General features: G+C 32.2%; 1 protein-coding gene across 3 annotated transcripts in view; it reads right to left on the reverse strand.

Annotated features, from left to right (window-relative positions):
• Positions 1-764: 764 nt before the first annotated feature.
• The window catches only part of LOC145314316 (bifunctional 3'-phosphoadenosine 5'-phosphosulfate synthase-like), a 31,188-nt gene continuing 13,413 nt past the window's right edge, over positions 765-18,539 (reverse strand). For all 3 annotated transcript variants that reach the window (XM_080154187.1, XM_080154188.1, XM_080154186.1), the window contains exons 5-21: positions 15,114-15,209; positions 14,328-14,435; positions 12,857-12,904; positions 11,036-11,107; positions 10,419-10,492; positions 9,896-9,956; positions 9,036-9,176; positions 7,327-7,405; positions 6,782-6,858; positions 6,444-6,532; positions 5,851-5,981; positions 5,419-5,495; positions 5,106-5,202; positions 4,498-4,637; positions 4,119-4,190; positions 2,110-2,232; positions 765-1,079 (exon numbers count right to left, since the gene is read on the reverse strand). In XM_080154187.1, the coding sequence (XP_080010313.1) occupies positions 1,032-1,079; positions 2,110-2,232; positions 4,119-4,190; positions 4,498-4,637; positions 5,106-5,202; positions 5,419-5,495; positions 5,851-5,981; positions 6,444-6,532; positions 6,782-6,858; positions 7,327-7,405; positions 9,036-9,176; positions 9,896-9,956; positions 10,419-10,492; positions 11,036-11,107; positions 12,857-12,904; positions 14,328-14,435; positions 15,114-15,209 (1,533 nt within the window). In that variant the 3' untranslated portion in view covers positions 765-1,031. The remainder of the gene's footprint in view (positions 1,080-2,109; positions 2,233-4,118; positions 4,191-4,497; positions 4,638-5,105; positions 5,203-5,418; positions 5,496-5,850; positions 5,982-6,443; positions 6,533-6,781; positions 6,859-7,326; positions 7,406-9,035; positions 9,177-9,895; positions 9,957-10,418; positions 10,493-11,035; positions 11,108-12,856; positions 12,905-14,327; positions 14,436-15,113; positions 15,210-18,539) is intronic.

The following is an 18,539-nucleotide window of genomic DNA, read 5'->3' on the forward strand; positions in this document are numbered from 1 at the left end:
GTTACAGAAAGCTCGTAGACCTTAGGCTAGTTGTTTTTAAAAGCGAAGCTTTTCTAAAATTAGGGTCGGTCCGTCCGAGATAGATAGCTTTTATTCGTTAATTTAGGCATGTTAGAATTGTCCTATCGATTTCAAACTTTGCATGATGATTCCTCTAGTAGTTATGTACGATTTAGAAAGCGTAGCAACTCTATAAGCATTACCAGAATGTCTTTACGTCCATTTTAAACATGTTGATTTTTCTACTTTTTTCACAACAAATTTTTATGTGATCTAAATATCCGTTTGATCTGAAATATATCAAGTATATTGATTCCTGGGATAACAAAGAACAATATTATAAGCGAAGCAACTCTACAATCAAGTCCTAAGAATATAAGTATATCCTGTATCAAGCAGTTTTTCAACAAATTTACTTACAATTTTGCCTCGACTATTATACTTTTATATTATGATTATTCAGTTCAGACACTATACAAGTGTTAATGTTAGTTTGTCCTACCATTTCAGTGCTTCGCTTTTATGGATGTTGTCATCCTTGTTTTGTATTACTTACATAAAAACCCTTTTTTTCTTGGATCAAAATGAATTCATATACTTTTTAAAGATTTTTCCGTAGCTATTTAAGCTTTAAACAACACATATGCGTGCAAATCACTTAGACTTAAGAGTTAGGGAGGGAGGAGGGGAGGGGTAAACTGCCCCAATTGCCAGCTTCGGTTTGCACGCATTATAGTGATTTACTTGTAGATAATCAAAAAATATTAACAATTTGTAATATTTATTTCAAACGTGATGTATAAAAGTAAAAATATAAAATTCATAGTGGTTATATCATTATCTAAAAGTATCAAAAATATAAAAATGCATTTTCTGGGTTTTATTTATGATTTCATTTTATATTTTATACTTAAAATATGTTTTGAAAGGCACTTTTTAGCTTGGTATAGAATTTGTAAATTTAATAAGTGCATAAAAAGTTAACAATTGATATTTAGTAGCGCAGCTACTCTATAACTAGTTTCATTATGTTAGGATGACTGCAGAGATTGGTAAAAGTCAGCCAGCACTTTCCATGCCTAAAAAATAGAATATTTTTTTTACACAGGGATCTTTAGAGATAAGACAATCAACGATAAATTGATGCATACCGAACCTAACAAAAATAAATTGGAGTTAAAAAAATTGAGTAATGGCTATTTTCTAGGTGAAAAAATGGATTTTGTTTTAATTAGTGTACAACACTTCTTTAACCATAAATTTACAAATTACCAAAAGCAGAATTTAATTCATAGACTTTATAGGCAAGCTTAATTTATCATACTTTGTCCCCATTAACCCTAAATTTTGACTTGTTGCCTCACCTTAGTGGCCATGAAACCACCTGGGGGAGTCTCTCCAGCCCTAGCCAAGTATATGCATGCTAGTACCAGGTATAAAATCTTACCATGGGGGCTATATAACCATCTGGGGGAGTGTCTATCCAGCACTGGCCTAGCCAGGCCTCGCATGTGAGTTTTAGATATAAAATCTTACCTTGGGGGCTATGAAACCATCTGGGGGAGTCTCTCCAGCCCTAGCCAGCCCACGCATGCGAGTTCCAGGTATAAATCTTACCTTGGGGGCCATGAAACCATCTGGGGGAGTCTCTCCAGCCCTAGCCAGCCCACGCATGCGAGTTCCAGGTATAAAATCTTACCTTGGGGGCCATAAAACCATCTGGGGTTGTCTCTCCAGCCCTAGCTAGGCCACACATGCGAGTTCCAGGTATAAAATCTTACCTTGGGGGCCATGAAACCATCTGGGGGAGTCTCTCCAGCCCTAGCTAGCCCAAGCATGCGAGTTCAAGATAAAAAATCTTACCTTGGGGGCCATGAAACCATCTGGGGGTGTCTCTCCAGCCCTAGCTAGGCCACGCATGCGAGTTCCAGGTATAAAATCTTACCTTGGGGGCCATGAAACCATCTGGGGGAGTCTCTCCAGCCCTAGCCAAGCCACGGGTGCGAGTTCCAAGTATAAAATCTTACCTTGGGGGCCATGAAACCATCTGGGGGAATCTCTCCAGCCCTAGCTAGGCCACGCATGCCAGTTTCAGATATAAAATCTTACCTTGGGGGCCATGAAACCATCTGGGGGAGTCTCTCCAGCCCTAGCCAGGCCACGCATGCGAGTTCCAGATATAAAGTCAAAGTCCTCCTTGCGGTGTGGGTCAAAGAACGCCATTGCCTTTGCCTAAAAGTACAACTAAAGTTATTCAGAGATTTAGCTGCAATAGTTTCCAGTATGGCTTAGAAACAGTTCTCAGCAATACTGAAAATAAAATATTTGTCATCTTATCGTAGACAATTTTTCATGAATGTTACAATAAAAATTATAAAACTAATACCAGTTTTGTAATTTTCATTTTAATATCCGCGGAAAGATGTCTATGTTACGATGCGAAAAATAACTTTCCTCCATCCACAACCTCTAATATCTTTTCTTCATACCCACCTGTAACCCAAAAAATAAATTTTGGTTATTTTTCACAGCATTATTAAAAGTACCAAACATCAAACCTTGCTACTATTGTTAATTCAACTTTTATGTAATCATTTGTTAAGTACAAATCGTAAAAAGAAAAAAGTATTTTTATAGTACTTTTACTTATTTAATTGACCAAAAATCAAAATAACGTAATCTTTAATACAAAGTAGAATGATGTCTGTCTGTCTGTATATCTGTCTGTCTGTCTGTCCGTCCGTCTGTCCCTTAAGATCTTGGTAACCACGGAACCGATCGGATTCTACTCTTCAGGGAATATACCTACTGGTCCTGTGTTGGTTTTAGGCTATTTTCTTGTGGGGGTGGAGCACCTCAAATCCCCCAAAAAATAAAAAAAAATTTCCCTCAATTATTTTTATTTTATTTTTTAAAATTATTTAAAATTAGTGGTGGAGTAGGGGCATCTCATAAGGTACTTAATTTTTTTTAATTATTCAAAATTAGTGGGGGCATCTCCAGAGTTACTAATTTTTTTTCTTTAAATACCTCTTGGGGCAAAAACCCCTAGAGGCTAAAGACGTTAATAGTGGAATAATTATTCTTGAAAATGATATCATTAGCTTATAATTGACATGACAAAAATAATTTTTTCCGGATAAATCACTAATTTATCATTTATTAGTCTTTAATTATGCAAATGATAGTTTATATGTAAACTAGGATTTTATTTGCTTTTTTTATTTAAGATTCTTTACACAAATGGGCACCAACTTAATAACGCAAGTCAGTCAGTTTTACATTCGACTTTTAATTACCAGGGTAATATAGTTTACTCAGCTGATATAAATGATAGACAGCTTATAACTCTAAAAGGTTCTCCTGCAAATGACTATCTACACAACATACTTTGTCTGTCCGTCTGTTCAGCTTTAATTGATAGTTTTTTTAAATTCTGTTCTCCGCTACTTATGGATGTGATAGATTTAAAGTTATATAATTAATTGCCTTTCTATAGAAACGCTGATTTTTCTTGCTAAAGATTATTATTTATTCTAAATACATGAGCAATGTGACATTTTCAAAACATTTGATAGTACATAGTTTTTTTTATAAAAACTTGGGTCATGGAAAGAAAACGAAGTTGCGAGTTTCATCGTTTTTTCACTGTAGCTTTTAATTGGTTATTTTAGGTTAGGTTAATTAAAAGTTAATGATTGCCCCGCAGGGTTAGAAAATATGCCCCGCAGGGATAGAGCCCAGCGCAGGGGCTAGAAATCGGAGAAAATCTACTGTGAAAATACGACGAAACCCGCAACTTCGTTTTATAATGATCCAAAAACTTTTTTTTCAATTTTAGAGATTAGCTTTAAACATTTTTCAGACGCAATTGTGCCGTTCTTGACTGCAAGGTTTTTGCCCCTCAGCAGGGCATCCTGCAAGGGTGAGATTCCAATGGAACCCCGATTAACAAACCAACCGACAAATCCAAAGACAATATGATACTTCATATTGTAGGTAGTTACACAAAATTGAAATACTGTAACAACTCATAGATTAATTAGCAAATCTTCATGATATACAAACAAACAGAAAAGAAAAAAGGAGCGAAGCAACTCTAAAATTAAATAACTAACCTTCATATCATAAGCAGCCACACGGAAGGGAATAATTTCCAGATTGTTCAAACCAGGTGCCATGCCAAGAACCTAAATTAAAAAAAACTTAATTAGATAGACATTGTAAACATTTTTTTACGGCTTAAATCATGGCTTATTTTGTGTCTGTCTATTTGTAGCTTATGATCTCGTAAAACGCTGAACTGATATTGTTCTCCTCTACAGTAAAGGTTCTTTGAGGTCCAGGAAAGGTTTAAACTATTTTCGGAAATGGTACCTTCACAATCTAAAGATTAAAGTGGAGGGTCAAACTTACCTCCCCCCTCCTCCCTCCTTCTATTTCCTATTATCCAAATTATTCTATTGCACTAAAATTTAAAAAATAATAATATCGTACCTTTCCACCATGAGTAGCCTCATAAAGATCTCTCTTGGGAGGATCAGGATGTGGCATCCCTGCGGGGTCGCGCCCAACTATATAGAAAGTTGCTCCTGTACACATACGAGACCTCGCGTGCCATTGTACCTCAGTTGGACCTGAACAAAGATAAATTATTTTTTTTAAAAATATACCCTCTTTAGAAATACTTATGCACATCAAATTATAGATTATAGTAACTGACTCCTTGATATAACGACATTTGTCTGGAAGTTATTGCTGTTTCCAGCAAAGGATTTCAAATTAACCTAAACATTGCTCTTGTCCTTACTATTAATGTCACCTTTTAGATATGGCTGCAATAGAATAATTAATAGTGTCTTTTGTTATGACTGCTTTTTATCACCTCACATACAAATAAAAGTTATGTCAGGTTACATCTATAAATTGGGGGTTACCTGCCCCAAGAAGTGTAAAGTGGCTGTGCTATTATTAAAAACAAGGACAAACATACCTGCTACAAAATGGAAGAAGGGAAAATGGCCAGAACAATTGAGGAAACATCTTACACTACATCCTCCAGAAGTATAGAGAGGCTATGCTATTAAAAAAAAGGACAAACCTACCTGCATACATCATGGGAGAAGGGAAAATGGCCAGAACAGTAGAGGCTGCCTCCAGAACTCCATCTTCAAGAATGGCCTGGTGCTGCTCCATACGGGTCTAAATATTTTCATTTTTATTTTGAGTTGAAATTTAGCTTCTTACTTCTTATATCTTCTTTGGTGACAAAACAAAAGATTAAATTGCGTCTCAAAAAGAGATTGTTTATTTTTTTCTCCTTAATATATCAATCACTTAAATAGAAAGTTAAAAGCAATGCACATAATTTGTTTTAAATAGAGTGCAATCCTTAAAAAGTACTAAAAGAGTTCAAACCTTAAGAGGAACATCATCGTCCTTTGTCCATCCACCAAGGGGATGGAGAAGTAGAACTGGGTTCTTGAATCCTCTCTCTGAAATAATAACATAAATCTATAATCATAATTAAAATAATTCTTTCTCTACTTTGCAAGGATTATAACACCATGTACAAAGATTAAAGATTATCTGCTTAGCTTAAGTGTTACTTTTTACACCCAAAAAATGATGTCAGAAAACTATACTTAGATCTCGGTAACCACTGAACCGAGTAGTCTGTCCTTATAAGGGATTAAACCCACACATCCTGTGATTGTTTATGCTATTTTTTGCCGGGAAAATTCCTCTTTTCACAAATATTTTTTTTCACACTAAATTAGTGGTTTTATCCCAGCCCCTTCCTTAGCCAAGGCCTTGGAGACTAGGTGCGAAAAAAGAACAAAATCTTACCTACTAGCTGGCGTTTACAATCGGTCATGAGTAGAGCATGGCCGTTATGAATTGGGTTTCTCAGCTGGAAGGCAAATATGGCGTCAGCACCCATCTCACGAAATCTGGCTCTCAACTCTTTGGGAGTCAACCTATAAAGATATTTGAAGACAGGTGACAGATAAATCAAACCTCTTTCCAAAATTCTAGAGCAGACAAGAGTTTTTGCTGTTCAATCCTCAAATAAAAGTAACAGGATGTCTGTCTGTAGTAAGTCCTAGTAAGGTTTATAGCTAATTAAGGGGAGGATACCAAAAAAAAATATTGTTAGTTTTTCTTTTTAAAATTAAAATTTACTCCCCTCCCCCACCATTTCTCTAGAGGCCTATAAGGACGAAACCGCTAGTTATTATAATTTTATTTAAAACACACACAAAAAAAACATAAAAAAGAAAAAAATTTAAAAAGCAAAAAAATTTGCAATAATAAAAAAGGCTACAATAATCGCAAACATTCTTAATTTTTTTTACAAAGATATACTGTAAATTAACAATTTTGAATTAAATTAGCAACTATGCAAAATGCGCCACATTAATAATGCATAATTGAAATACCTGTATTGATCAAGACCATCATCCCAAGTGATTCTGCCAAGAACCTCAATATCTCCACCAACCAACCAGTCACCACTTTCCATTATCATCTACACAAAAAAAAATTATTTTAGCATAAACTTACATTACATAAGTATGTTAGTATCATGCATCCAGTATTTGAGTTACTATGGGATAGACTTTCACAGATTTTTGTCTTCGCAATTCTAAATATTTTTAATATAAAATGCGTTGTGATTTTATATTTGTCACTGTTCGTTTCTCCGTCAAATTTGATGAGCTTTGCTTTCATGAATGTATCTTGTTAACAGGATAACTATTTTAAATTTAGTTTTTACCTTAATGTATGGATGTCCAGGATTGGTTGTACCAAACTGTCTGGCACATCTCTCCTCTTTTCTGTGCTCATAAAATTCTAAATCAACGAACATGTGAACGTTATAAAACACTCAACCCACCTCCATATTTTAGAAATAAATTAAAAATAAAGAGGGGGAGGGAGGGGGTAGTTTTTGGTTCGTTTGTTTATAACTTTAGGTTAGGTTAGGTTATATTGGTCACCGCAGGTATAGGTATATATAAAGGGTTATATAGCCCCCCGCAAGGGTTACACAAAGGAAAAAACTACTCACCCTTTGTTCAATTAAATTCAAAAGTAAGGGGGGGGGGGGTAATCAGTCCTTTAACAGCACCTTTTTGAAATTTACACTACATGCTTATTACAGGCTTTAAAACAGACCAATACTTCATACATTGTTAAAAATCAATTTAAGTTGTTGAAATTAGCCAATATAAAAAAATGTCTCTTTTTTATGGCCGATTTCTTCTTTTATGTATTTCAAAATTAAAATTGCGTAAAAGTTTCAGGAAAGATAATAATTACCTGGGTTCCTAAGTATTGCTTTTGCTTCTCCATTGTATGTTAATGTTATTGCCTCCTCTTTCAAAAGTTTCTCTTTATTCTGAAAATGAATTGAAATAAAAAAGTTAAATATTAGTTATTAAAGATTGACACTGACAACTATGAATAACGCTAATCTAATCTAATTTTGTACGTCGCTATGTCCAAGATGCTAAACGTAATCTAAGATCAAATCTTTTACTTGTGATAATTCCCTTGAATAATTATCATCTACTCTGCACTGTAACTTATTAATTTAAAGATGAAAATGGAATATCTGTAATGGACAAATATACTTACTGGCATACTACATGAAAGGAGCTTGTAAAATTTCTCGTGCGGGTATTTATAGGCATTTTTCATATAACAAACTAGGTCGGTCGTACTGCTTTTCTTTTATTAATTCTTATGATGCAGTTTCTAGAATGATGTCATCCTTGTTAAACTGTTTTTAAACTATTTTTGAATGGGGGGTCAAAAATATACTAGGACACCTATAGAATCAGACTGCAGAGCCCAAATTTGAATTAAGTCTTCAATAAACTTTTTTTGGGGGATTTAAAAATTAATTTTTACTGTTGCTCTGGTCATTTTTACCAGATCAAAGGGTCTTTTTTTACTTCGTGTAATATTGTAACTTAGTGAACAATTTTATATAATTCACTTTATACTGATACAATAAAAAAAACATTACTCTCTTCAATGGAAATAATTTTTTTTCTAAAACAATTAATTTCATTAAAAAATCTGACATAATACAATAAAAAACATGATGCTGAATTTAATTTTAAACCAATTAGAAATTAGAATTTCCGAAAGAGTGTTTTCACAAACTGACTTATTTCAAACGTAGTTAAATAATTTTATTTAATAAAAATGAAAAGAATGAAAACCCTACTCATAAAAGATACATACTCTTTAAAAATATTTTTAAAAATATGTTTGAATAATCTTATTTTATATCATATTTGTATATGTGACAAAAATAAATTTGTTGTATTGCATAAACATTTGTTGTCATCATCTTAATTTATTTAACCCTTTACAGCCAATTTTTATGTGTTTTAATGTATAATAAACATGAAACATTTTTATGTTAATTCATTGATATATTGTAAAGAATTAATTTTTAATTAGTATTGATAGATAAAATCAAAAGACCTAACTTTACTGTATACTAGCATACAATATTTACGAAGCAAGACACTCTAAAAGCTGAGTATTTTACCTACAAAGGGAAGAAACATCACGATTCAGTAAAAATTATTTATTCCATAGTAAAAAATAAACTTTAAAATCCTAATAAAAATTGATGTGCGCAATTGTTCTCATTTTTGGCTTTGCAGTATGATTCTACAGATGTCAAAGTATATTTTTAATATACCTTTTAAAAATAGTTTAAAAACAGTTTAAGCAACTTATTATAATATCCATGAATCTCCATTAAAAAATAAGACTATTTTAATTGATATACCATTAATTGAATTTTGCACCAGATTTTAATGTACTCTAATAGAGCAATACTCACAGCTGGCTAAAATATAGATATTTCTTATCCCCTCCCCTCCTACTGGATGAACGAACTGACCCATAAATGATGTCCATGTTAGCAACCTAAATTAACCGCAAATTTTCCTCTGTCAATATACCCACGTATATTCTTTATCCATTACTATTTTATTAAATCTTACCTCTGTAGTTACTGGCAGTACAATTGGAATTGATTGATTGATAGTTCCCTGGTCCAGCAGGCAGTTAAAATGTTGACTCTGTAGAAATTCTCTTTCTCTCATAAAACCAGACATAGGGGTGGCCCATCCCTCTCCCAATACCTAAAATAATATATCTTATTTAACATTTGGTTTATACCTATACTTTTAATGAATGTAAAAATTGGAGTAAATTAGTTTTACTCTCGTAAATTACTTATATAATTTCACCTTTATGTAAAATTTATTTATTTTCAGAAAGTTTTCCTATACAACTTTCCAAAAACCCAAACCCTTTAAACTTTAATCTCTCAAAATACTACATGAATTTTTGAATTAGGTCAACTATATAGGGTTAGATAGAGACAATCATTTTGTTATACGTTTAAAATAAAATGTATTTAATTAAAAATTAATTATACCATCACATTAATATATATTAAAGGGATTTTTTAGATTTATTGAAAATCATGTTTTATTTTTTTGTATTATCCCTTCTATCCAGTATATAACATTATACTTCAAACTGTTTTATTGTTTATATAATTTAATCAAATATACACATAGACAGACATTAGTATAGCAATAAAATAATGATTAATTCATTTATATTTAGAATCAGACTCTCACATGTAATAAATAGTCATACTCATAATGAAAAGTAGAACAAAGGTTCAAATTGTTCAAAAAGGGCATAAATGTTTAAATCGTGTAGAATTAATAAAAAATAAGATTGGACAGATACTAAACTTCTCTTAAAATAAACAATCAGTCCAGCCGTTTAAGATATCTTTGCAGACATATATACAAACAACTTACTACTTTATAATATAGTATTGTACCTGAAGCCATTGCAGGTCAAGAGTGTTGATTTCCAACTTGGGAAGGTTGGCAGCTTCAGCCCTGGTGTCATATAAAACATCAGGACAGGTAACTAATAATGCATCCTTTAGCTAAAAAGTTTATAGTACCGATTTTATGACTCACTTTGTCTGTCTGTCCATCCGTCAGTCTGAACATAACACTCTGGGGGAAATATGATTTTTAAGGCTGCTAATCATGTTAAACGGCTATCTTTTTTGTGAAATCTCCCTACAACAATGTGCAACCAGTATATGAACATTAACCGTTGCTATGCTATTTAAGCTACAAAAATATAAGGTTAAGTAATTTAATCAATAATTTTATTTTTGATTTGTAATCACGTAAAATCTTCTCTTTAAATTAATTTGTATGTATTTCCAGTCGTGATTTTTTGGGCTATTCTACTTATGACTGTTGTCATCCTTGTAAATAATCGAAATCTTTAAAGAATGTCTTCCAGTAGAAATAACAATAAACATTCAGTTATTAAGTTTTATATGCCTGGCATTTTCCAACAAATCAGCCGGAACGGTCAGCTCTTCAACTAAATCAGCCGCAGCTTGATTCACAATTCCCTGAAAAATATGGTTGGGTATAATTGAATTGGTAATTATGCTTTATTTGGTCTGATATCATTTTATTTCAAACGCCTGATTTTTTGGGTATAGTCCCTTTCGTAACATCACACCTTATGGGGCGATTCTTGTATTTTTCACAGTAGCTTTTCTGCTATTTCTAGCCTCTGCGGGGGGCTCTAACCCTGCGGGGCCAATTACCTAACCCTGTGGGGCAATCACCTAACCCAATATCACCTAACCTAACCTAAAATAATCTATAAAAAGCCTTTCTAAAAATACGACGATGGGGCGATGTTACGAAAGGGACTATTCCCGATTTTTTTTTATAATTGTTTTATCATATTTGACCATTATAAATTATTTTGATATGTTTTAATTATGATCATGTTTTGATTGATAGAAAATAATAATGAAAAGTTATATAACATTGAGATTTAAACATTGTACTATATATGATGTATAGAAAGATATTATTATCTAATTGTCCAATATATGATATAAGGAATGATTGTTTCTTGTTATATTAAAACAAAAACTTACATGCTCCATGAGAATGTGTACAATTTGCTGTACACACTCTGAAACTGTGTTCTCGGTGGTCTTGATAATAACCTGAAAATAGAATATGTCAGTACAAGCACAGTGACATAATATTTCCTCTAGGGATAGAATATTTATACCTGCATTCTCGATAATAATGGATTATCACCAGATTATCATAAATTCTAATAAACTTGTAGCTGGCTAAAATAATGTTCCCCACATCTATCCCCTTTTACACCATCCCCTCCCCTCCTAGAACTAACTAACCAATAAGTGATGTCCATGTTAGCAACCTCAATTACCCTGTCATAATATCCACGTATATTCTATTTTCATTTATATAATGTTTGAGACAATTAGCCTCAAAATTTCTCTCAAAATTGTGTTAATGTTATCCTAATAACTACACGATAATAAAATATATCATCTTTTTACGGGACATTATATTCATTCCAAGGAAAGAAAAAATAGCTATAAACACAATATGAAACACAACAAATACATTTATTGAACAATAAATTAATAAGAATGGATAATTTCACCTTTAAAAATAGATTAACACACAGAAAAATCATAAAATAATAAATAAAACTATAACCAATTATTAATGTTTTCACCCTTGACTTTTGTTGATTACTGACCCCCCCCCCCCAAAAAAAAAAGCTCACACGGGGTGTGAATACAAATATGCAAAAATAGTAAGATTTTTCTCAATAAAATGATCAATTTAAATTTTATTTTAAAAAGAAAAAGCACACATCAGGGAGGAAGATTCTAGGGATTTCTCTAATGATTATTCTTAGACGGGAGAAGCTATCCTACCCCAAAATATAACCTTCCATGGACCTACAAGAAGCTGCACTGTAAAAGAGAACCATATCGGTTCTGCAGTTTTCGATATCCTATGCTACAGACAGTAAAATTATTATTAGATAAGACATTATGATACTTTTATATTGGGATTAAAAAAACACTAGAGTATAATCTTGAAGAGTCGAGCCTTAACTTGTTATTCTTGTCAAATAAGAATTGAGTGGAAAATTATAATAGATGGCAAGAGAGAGAAGAGAGAGAGAGAGAGAGGGGGAGGGGGGGGGCGAGATTGGTGGAAGTGAGTTTAAAGTGACCGCTTAATTCTAATTTAAAAGCTCTTTTTATATTAGCTATATTCAGTCAGGGAGAGAGGATGTATTGGAATGTAAATTTTAATTGTACCCAAAATGCATTCGTTTACTTAAAATCTTTGGGGGCTTTTATTATATCTTGATTTGTTTGTTTAAGCAGTATCCAAACTTTTTAACCAATACTTTTTATCTTGGTACATAACGGGGAATTTTGTTTATCAAAACTGTCAATGTATATTAATCATTTATCATCTATTATCTTATCCCTTAAGATCCCTGATTTTCAAAAAATGTAATATATTAATTTCTAAATAAGCCCTATAATTATGTAACATATCAATTAAATTAAACTAACAAATAAAGTATTATAAAAATTGCCTAATATTCTCAAATTTTATTAATTTTGTAATAAATCAATTAAATCATGAAAAAATGTATAAGTATAGATATATAACTCAGACAACTTCATGGTCCCAGTGGTGGGGTCCTTTGTTGTCTGCTTGCAATTGATTTTTGCTCTTTTGAAGCGACTTAGTTGTGATAGTATTTTCGACGCTATTGGCTGATATTCGAATACCCAATTGAAAGTCGGCACAGGGTTCCCACCCCTTAAACAAACAGTTATTTAACCCCTGTCCCCTCTATTCTATTACATTTATAATTGAACAAACAAATTATTAATTACAAAATTTACCTCTGGGTTGATTGGTTTCTCATAAGGTTGATCAATTCCAGTGAATCCCTTAAAAATTGAAAATAAATGTTATTTATTTAGTCAATTAAGAAACAAGGTTGATTTGCTGCAAAGCTTTTTAGGCTTAATAAGACATAACGAAGCAATAGAAAAAAGGGACCGGGCAGTTTCCCGCATTTGGACCACAGGCGCACTTTTTGAGTAAAACATATTTTTTCTGTTTGTTGTAAGTTAGGTTTAATTAAGTAAAAAAGAAAACCTAACAGGGTTAGAACCCCGAAGGGTTAGGGCCAATGTGGTTTATAGCCACCCAAAAGTAACTAAAAATATATCTATATTTAATAATTTATGTCTAAGTAAGAAGAAAAAAGTTGTGCTAAAAACACAGACAGACACTACAACTGAATGTAGATAAGTTTCGATTGTCAAAACAATAATATTTACATTTAAAATGATGAAATAACAAAAAGTTCTAAGAATCAATTGAGAAATATACACATTAATTATCCTAAAAACACATTAAAAATTAAACGTAAAAGTTTTCCTTTACGTTTTAAGTTTAGTAAATTGTAATTTTTCTGCTAACCAAATATTTAAAAGCGAAGCTTTTCTATAATTAGGGTAGGTTCGTATGTCCGTCCGTACGTCCGTCCGAGATAGATAGCTTTTATTCGTTAATTTAGGCATGTTAGAATAGTCCTATCGATTTCAAACTTTGCATGATGATTCCTGTAGTAGTTAGGTACGATGTAGAAAGCGTAGCAACTCTATAATCATTACCATAATGTCCGTATGTTCATTTTAAACGTGTTGATTTTTCTACTTTTTTAACAACAAATTTTTATGAGATCTAATTATCCGATTGATCTGATTATAGGTATATTGATTCCTGGGACAACAAAGAACAATATTATAAGCGAAGCAACTCTATAATCAAGTCCTAAAAATGTAAGTATGTCCATAAACATTATCCAGTATCAAGCAGTTTTTCAACAAATTTACTTACGATTTTGCTTCAACTCTTATACTTTTATATTCTGATTATTCAGTTTAGACACTATACAAGTGTTATGTCCGTTTGTCCTACCGTTTCAGTGCTTCGTTTTTATGGATGTTGTCATCCTTGTTTTTTTTAATGATAACAGTAACTTAAATCATAACCTTATAATTATAGTAAATTAATAGACATATTATTACTTGGATCTTACACCGGGTTTCAATGTTCTCTAAAAAAGTAAAACTCGCAGCGGGGTAAAGATTTTCCCTACCATCCACTTTGCCCGATCAACTCCCCCCCACTGCACTGGATAACCGAATTGACCAATAAAAAATTTCATGTTAGCAACATAAACTGACGAAAATCTTTTCATTGTCATAATATTCAAATATATTCTGAATCCATTTGTATATTTTTAAATGGCGGAGAAGTTTAATGCATTTAAGATTCCCTAAGTAGATTGTATCCCTTTACCTTGATTATTCCAGCCCTGGCCTTCTTGTAGAGACCCTTGACGTCCCTTCTCTCACACTCCTCCAGGGGAGTGTCCACAAAGATCTCGAAAAAGGGTAGGCCAACCTCCTAAAATAAAATTTATAAAATAAATGTTGAGAAAATACTTACTATACTATAAGTTCGAATAGAGGGTTAGATCAAAGTCTATCTTAACCCAGTATAACAGGACAATATTTTATATTTAATCTTATTATTTTGTAACATTTTATTTGTCAATGTCTTTCATATACTTTAGTATATGTAGTTTAGGCTAAAATTGAAATTGTTATGAAATGTCGTCATTTTAGTAAGGAAATTTTTTTTTCAAGGCAAAATACTTTATTTCTAAATTTTGTTTTTATTTTAGATGAAAACTCAAACATTAATCTACTTTAATCCGTTTATCTATCTGAATGTGTTTTTTAATCTTTTTTTTATCTGATTATCTATCTATTTGTGGGTGCTTTAAAAAAGCAATTTTTATAAAAATTCGTCTAAGCTAACCTTAAGAAGCTGTCTAGCTAGTTCACTGGTGTTAAAAAGAGCAAAAGAATCCCAATCTATCTAATAGAGTGCTACAAAAAGCTAACTTTATATAGCTCTAGCAAAGTCTCTGTTCTAAAAGTATGGTGATAGAAAAGAGCAAAGAATCCTAACTCTTATCTTTCTATCTATCTTAATGTAGTGCTACAAACAAACTAACTTTATGTATGATAATGTCTATCTATCTAGTTATCCATCTATAGTGCCACAAAAAAAGCTAACCTTATGAAGCTGTCTGGCAAGATCTCTGTCCTTTATGTATGGTGATACAAAAGAGCAAAGGGCCACCACTCCAGAATCAGCAAACAGCTTGCCAACCTAAAATTGTAGATAGAATATAACTCTTTACAGTTTTATAACTCTTAATCAAAAAAATCTGTTATCATAAAGAAAATAGTTAACTTTCAAGGTGGTTTAGAACTAAAATATTCAATTGTCTTATTCCTGGGTTCTTGATATTAGAAACACACGAACATTGAACTTATAACCTAAAGCATCAGAATAATATGCTACATTCTGAAATGCCTAAATATGATGGGTATTACACAGTGGTCCTCAAGGCAAAAGAAGTTTGACAAAACCTACCATAAAAACGGACTATATGGCCATCAAATATACACATTGGAGGGCCAGGAACTGATTTTCTTAAAATCATAGCTGTTCCTTCTTGGGGTTTATTCCATTTTAAAGTTAACAGACCAAATTCCCTAAAAAATCAAGGTTGTTTGTCACGATTTTGTTGCTTTGGATTCAAACCTTTATAACTTTGGCTGTATGAAAGACTCATGAAAGCTAAACCTACCATTGGAAAGCCTATTGAATGACAATTTTAGACATAGCTTTAAATTTTTTGTAGCTTTCTTACTTTTTGCTCTACAAGGAAAATTGTAACCAAAGGGAGAAAATTTATTGATAAATCTATTCTCAGAAAGGCTTTCACTAGGGTATTTTTATATAAATTTTTCAGGATTTTTCTTATGTTCAGTGATTCTTTTGATGACAAATGCAAAAAATACACTTTCATACATTTAATTTGGTATATTTGCATTTTTTCTACCTTGTGCCAAAAATTTTTTATAAAAATTATAAGTTGGTGTATATTTTTTGTCCAAAATTGTACATAAATTTCAGGAATAAATATTAAGAACCATCAATTGCTACATTTTACATGTGTAGTTTTAAATTTCCTATATTTATGGTTGTGTAGGAGCCTCAAAAATGCTAAACCTACCATTGTAAAGCTTGTTGAACACTCTATCGAAATAAATCTACGACTTTAAAAAAAAAATTGACTTAAAAGGCTTGCACAGGATTTATGTTAGGTGTAATAAATTTCACCAAAAATGTTTTCTTTCCTACAAAATTTGGAGTAGAAGGGAGGTTACAAAGCAGTAATAGTTATCAGATGTCCTGTTTCAACACCAATCTATGGAGGGGGTGTGCCCCCCCCCCCAAAAAAAATGGTGCAGGGCTTAGGTGCCCCCCCCCTTTCCCCCCCTAAAAAGGGAGGGGGGTAACATTTTGATAGTTGAAAATAATGCAAAATTTAAAAATTTAAAAAAATATTTTTTTCAAAACTCAACAAGATATAACATAGATCGTAGAACGCAGAACGTAGGCTATGCACAATGGTTCTCCAATCTTTCTTTGTTTGGGCACGTTTTGAGGCAATGCTGAAAGATGGAATTTTTAAATCTTTCAGTTCACTTAAAGGGACTGTAAACGTAAATTTTTCTCATCTTAATATCAAATCTTAACAATTTCTCATTCATAATATCTCACAGATAGAGCAAAACATGCTTTTGTTTGCTTAAAAAACGGCTTTTTCTGACAATTATTATAAGGTACAGGGAAAGGAAGAAATTTTACGTATTATATAAAATGTGCATTAAATTCTTTTTTTCTCCCATTATAGCTAAAATTAAACTTTTTCACATAGTTCTTGATTTTTCCTAACGGTTAAGCTAACTTTTAACATAATCCTTGCTTTAAACCAATGTATAGTTACTTAGAAATTGATAAAATAAGCAATATTTTTTTTTGATAAGCAAATACAATAACAAAGCTAGAAACTGGTTTTTTAGTATCCAATTAACTTTAGATGGTCCATCTCTTGCCCACCTTTAATTACAAAATTGGTAAATAATAAAGATGCAATATTTCTTTATAAACAGTCTGATAAAAGTGTAAACTAATTCTCCAAAGTGGGTTGTTTATAGTCCAACACAATAAAAAAGGATATTATCACTTCAAATAATCTCTGAGATTCAACCCTTTGTAGACAGTAAGGTATTTTTTTTGTCAATAATACAAACTTAAAATAAATCTTTATTACTTAATTTCTACGTTATTACAGCATGAATTTTTATGTCATAAAAAAAATGCTTAACAGTAAGTAAATAGTTTAAACTATATGTGACAAGTTAAATATCCCTACAAACATTTTAATAAAGAAAAAAGTTCAGATTTTCCCTGTTTTTCCAGTTTTCCCTACCAAAATACCAAAAAATCAAGGCTTAAATCCTTGATATTTTTGTTAATATGACGTTTTTAGTTGATCAGTTTATTGAAAGGTACTTAGAAAATGTTAAGATTTGATAATATGATGAGAAATTTTTACCTTTACACTCCCTTTAAGTGTTCCCTCCTCCAGGTTCTTTTTGGTCTACCTGAGCTGGATCTTTAAATTGTTTTTATAGTGCGCTGAAACGGGGCGATTCAGAGTAAACCGTAGGTGCGCTGGTGGTTAGCCACAGCGCGCCTATAAAACATGGATTTTTATAAGATTTTCGGCGCGGTGTTGTTAAATCGCCTGCGCACTCACTAAAATATTGATACGTGCCGATACAATTTTTTAACTTAAACTGGGTCAGTACGGTGTTTTATAAAAAACAAAATATAAAATTTATTTTAAAAATAACTATAAAATGTTTTCACGATAGTTTTGCAATAAAATATTAAACTAATTTTTAAAAAATATTTATTTATTAAATATGAATCACCCCGATTTAACGCGGCAATGCCACTAGTTGAGTACCATTGCTGCGCCGGTTCGGCGCAACTGACCGCGCTGAATCGCCCATGCCATTTCAATTTAAAGATTGGTATTTAATAATTTGATGGCGCGCTGAATGAATCGCCCTGGTTTAAATCACCTATAAACGATTTAAAGATCCAGCTCTGGTTTCCTCTTTCCTATTTGGGGGTTCCAAGTCAAGGCCTGGATATAAAATCATGCCCTTTCCTTAGTGTGTGCCCCAACCATCACCATTTCCTCTGTTTTATTGTCAGTTTAATGTCTGACATGTCACTGCGCTCTAAAAGCTCAGCATTTGTGATCTTATTTGGCCAAAAGATCTAGTGGATTCTCCAGCGACATTTATTGATATATGTCTGTAGCTTGGAGACCACTGCTGTGTTTAGGAACCAAGTTTCAGCCCCATACAGCAAAACAGAGAGAACATCTTAACTTGGTGTTTTTGGAGATATTGTTGGAATTCCAAATTTTGTTCAGGCTGGCAAAGGCTGTCCTAGATTTGTTAATTCTAGCTTTAACATCTGTTAAAGTGCCTCCAGCTTCATCAATTTTACTTCCAAGATACTCAAAACAATCTACATCCTCAAGAATTTGGTCTCCAATAGTAATTG

This window comes from Acartia tonsa, chromosome 3, assembly GCF_053477335.1.
Source record: "Acartia tonsa isolate MP-2025a chromosome 3, ASM5347733v1, whole genome shotgun sequence".
NCBI classification, from domain to species: Eukaryota; Metazoa; Arthropoda; class Copepoda; order Calanoida; family Acartiidae; genus Acartia; species Acartia tonsa.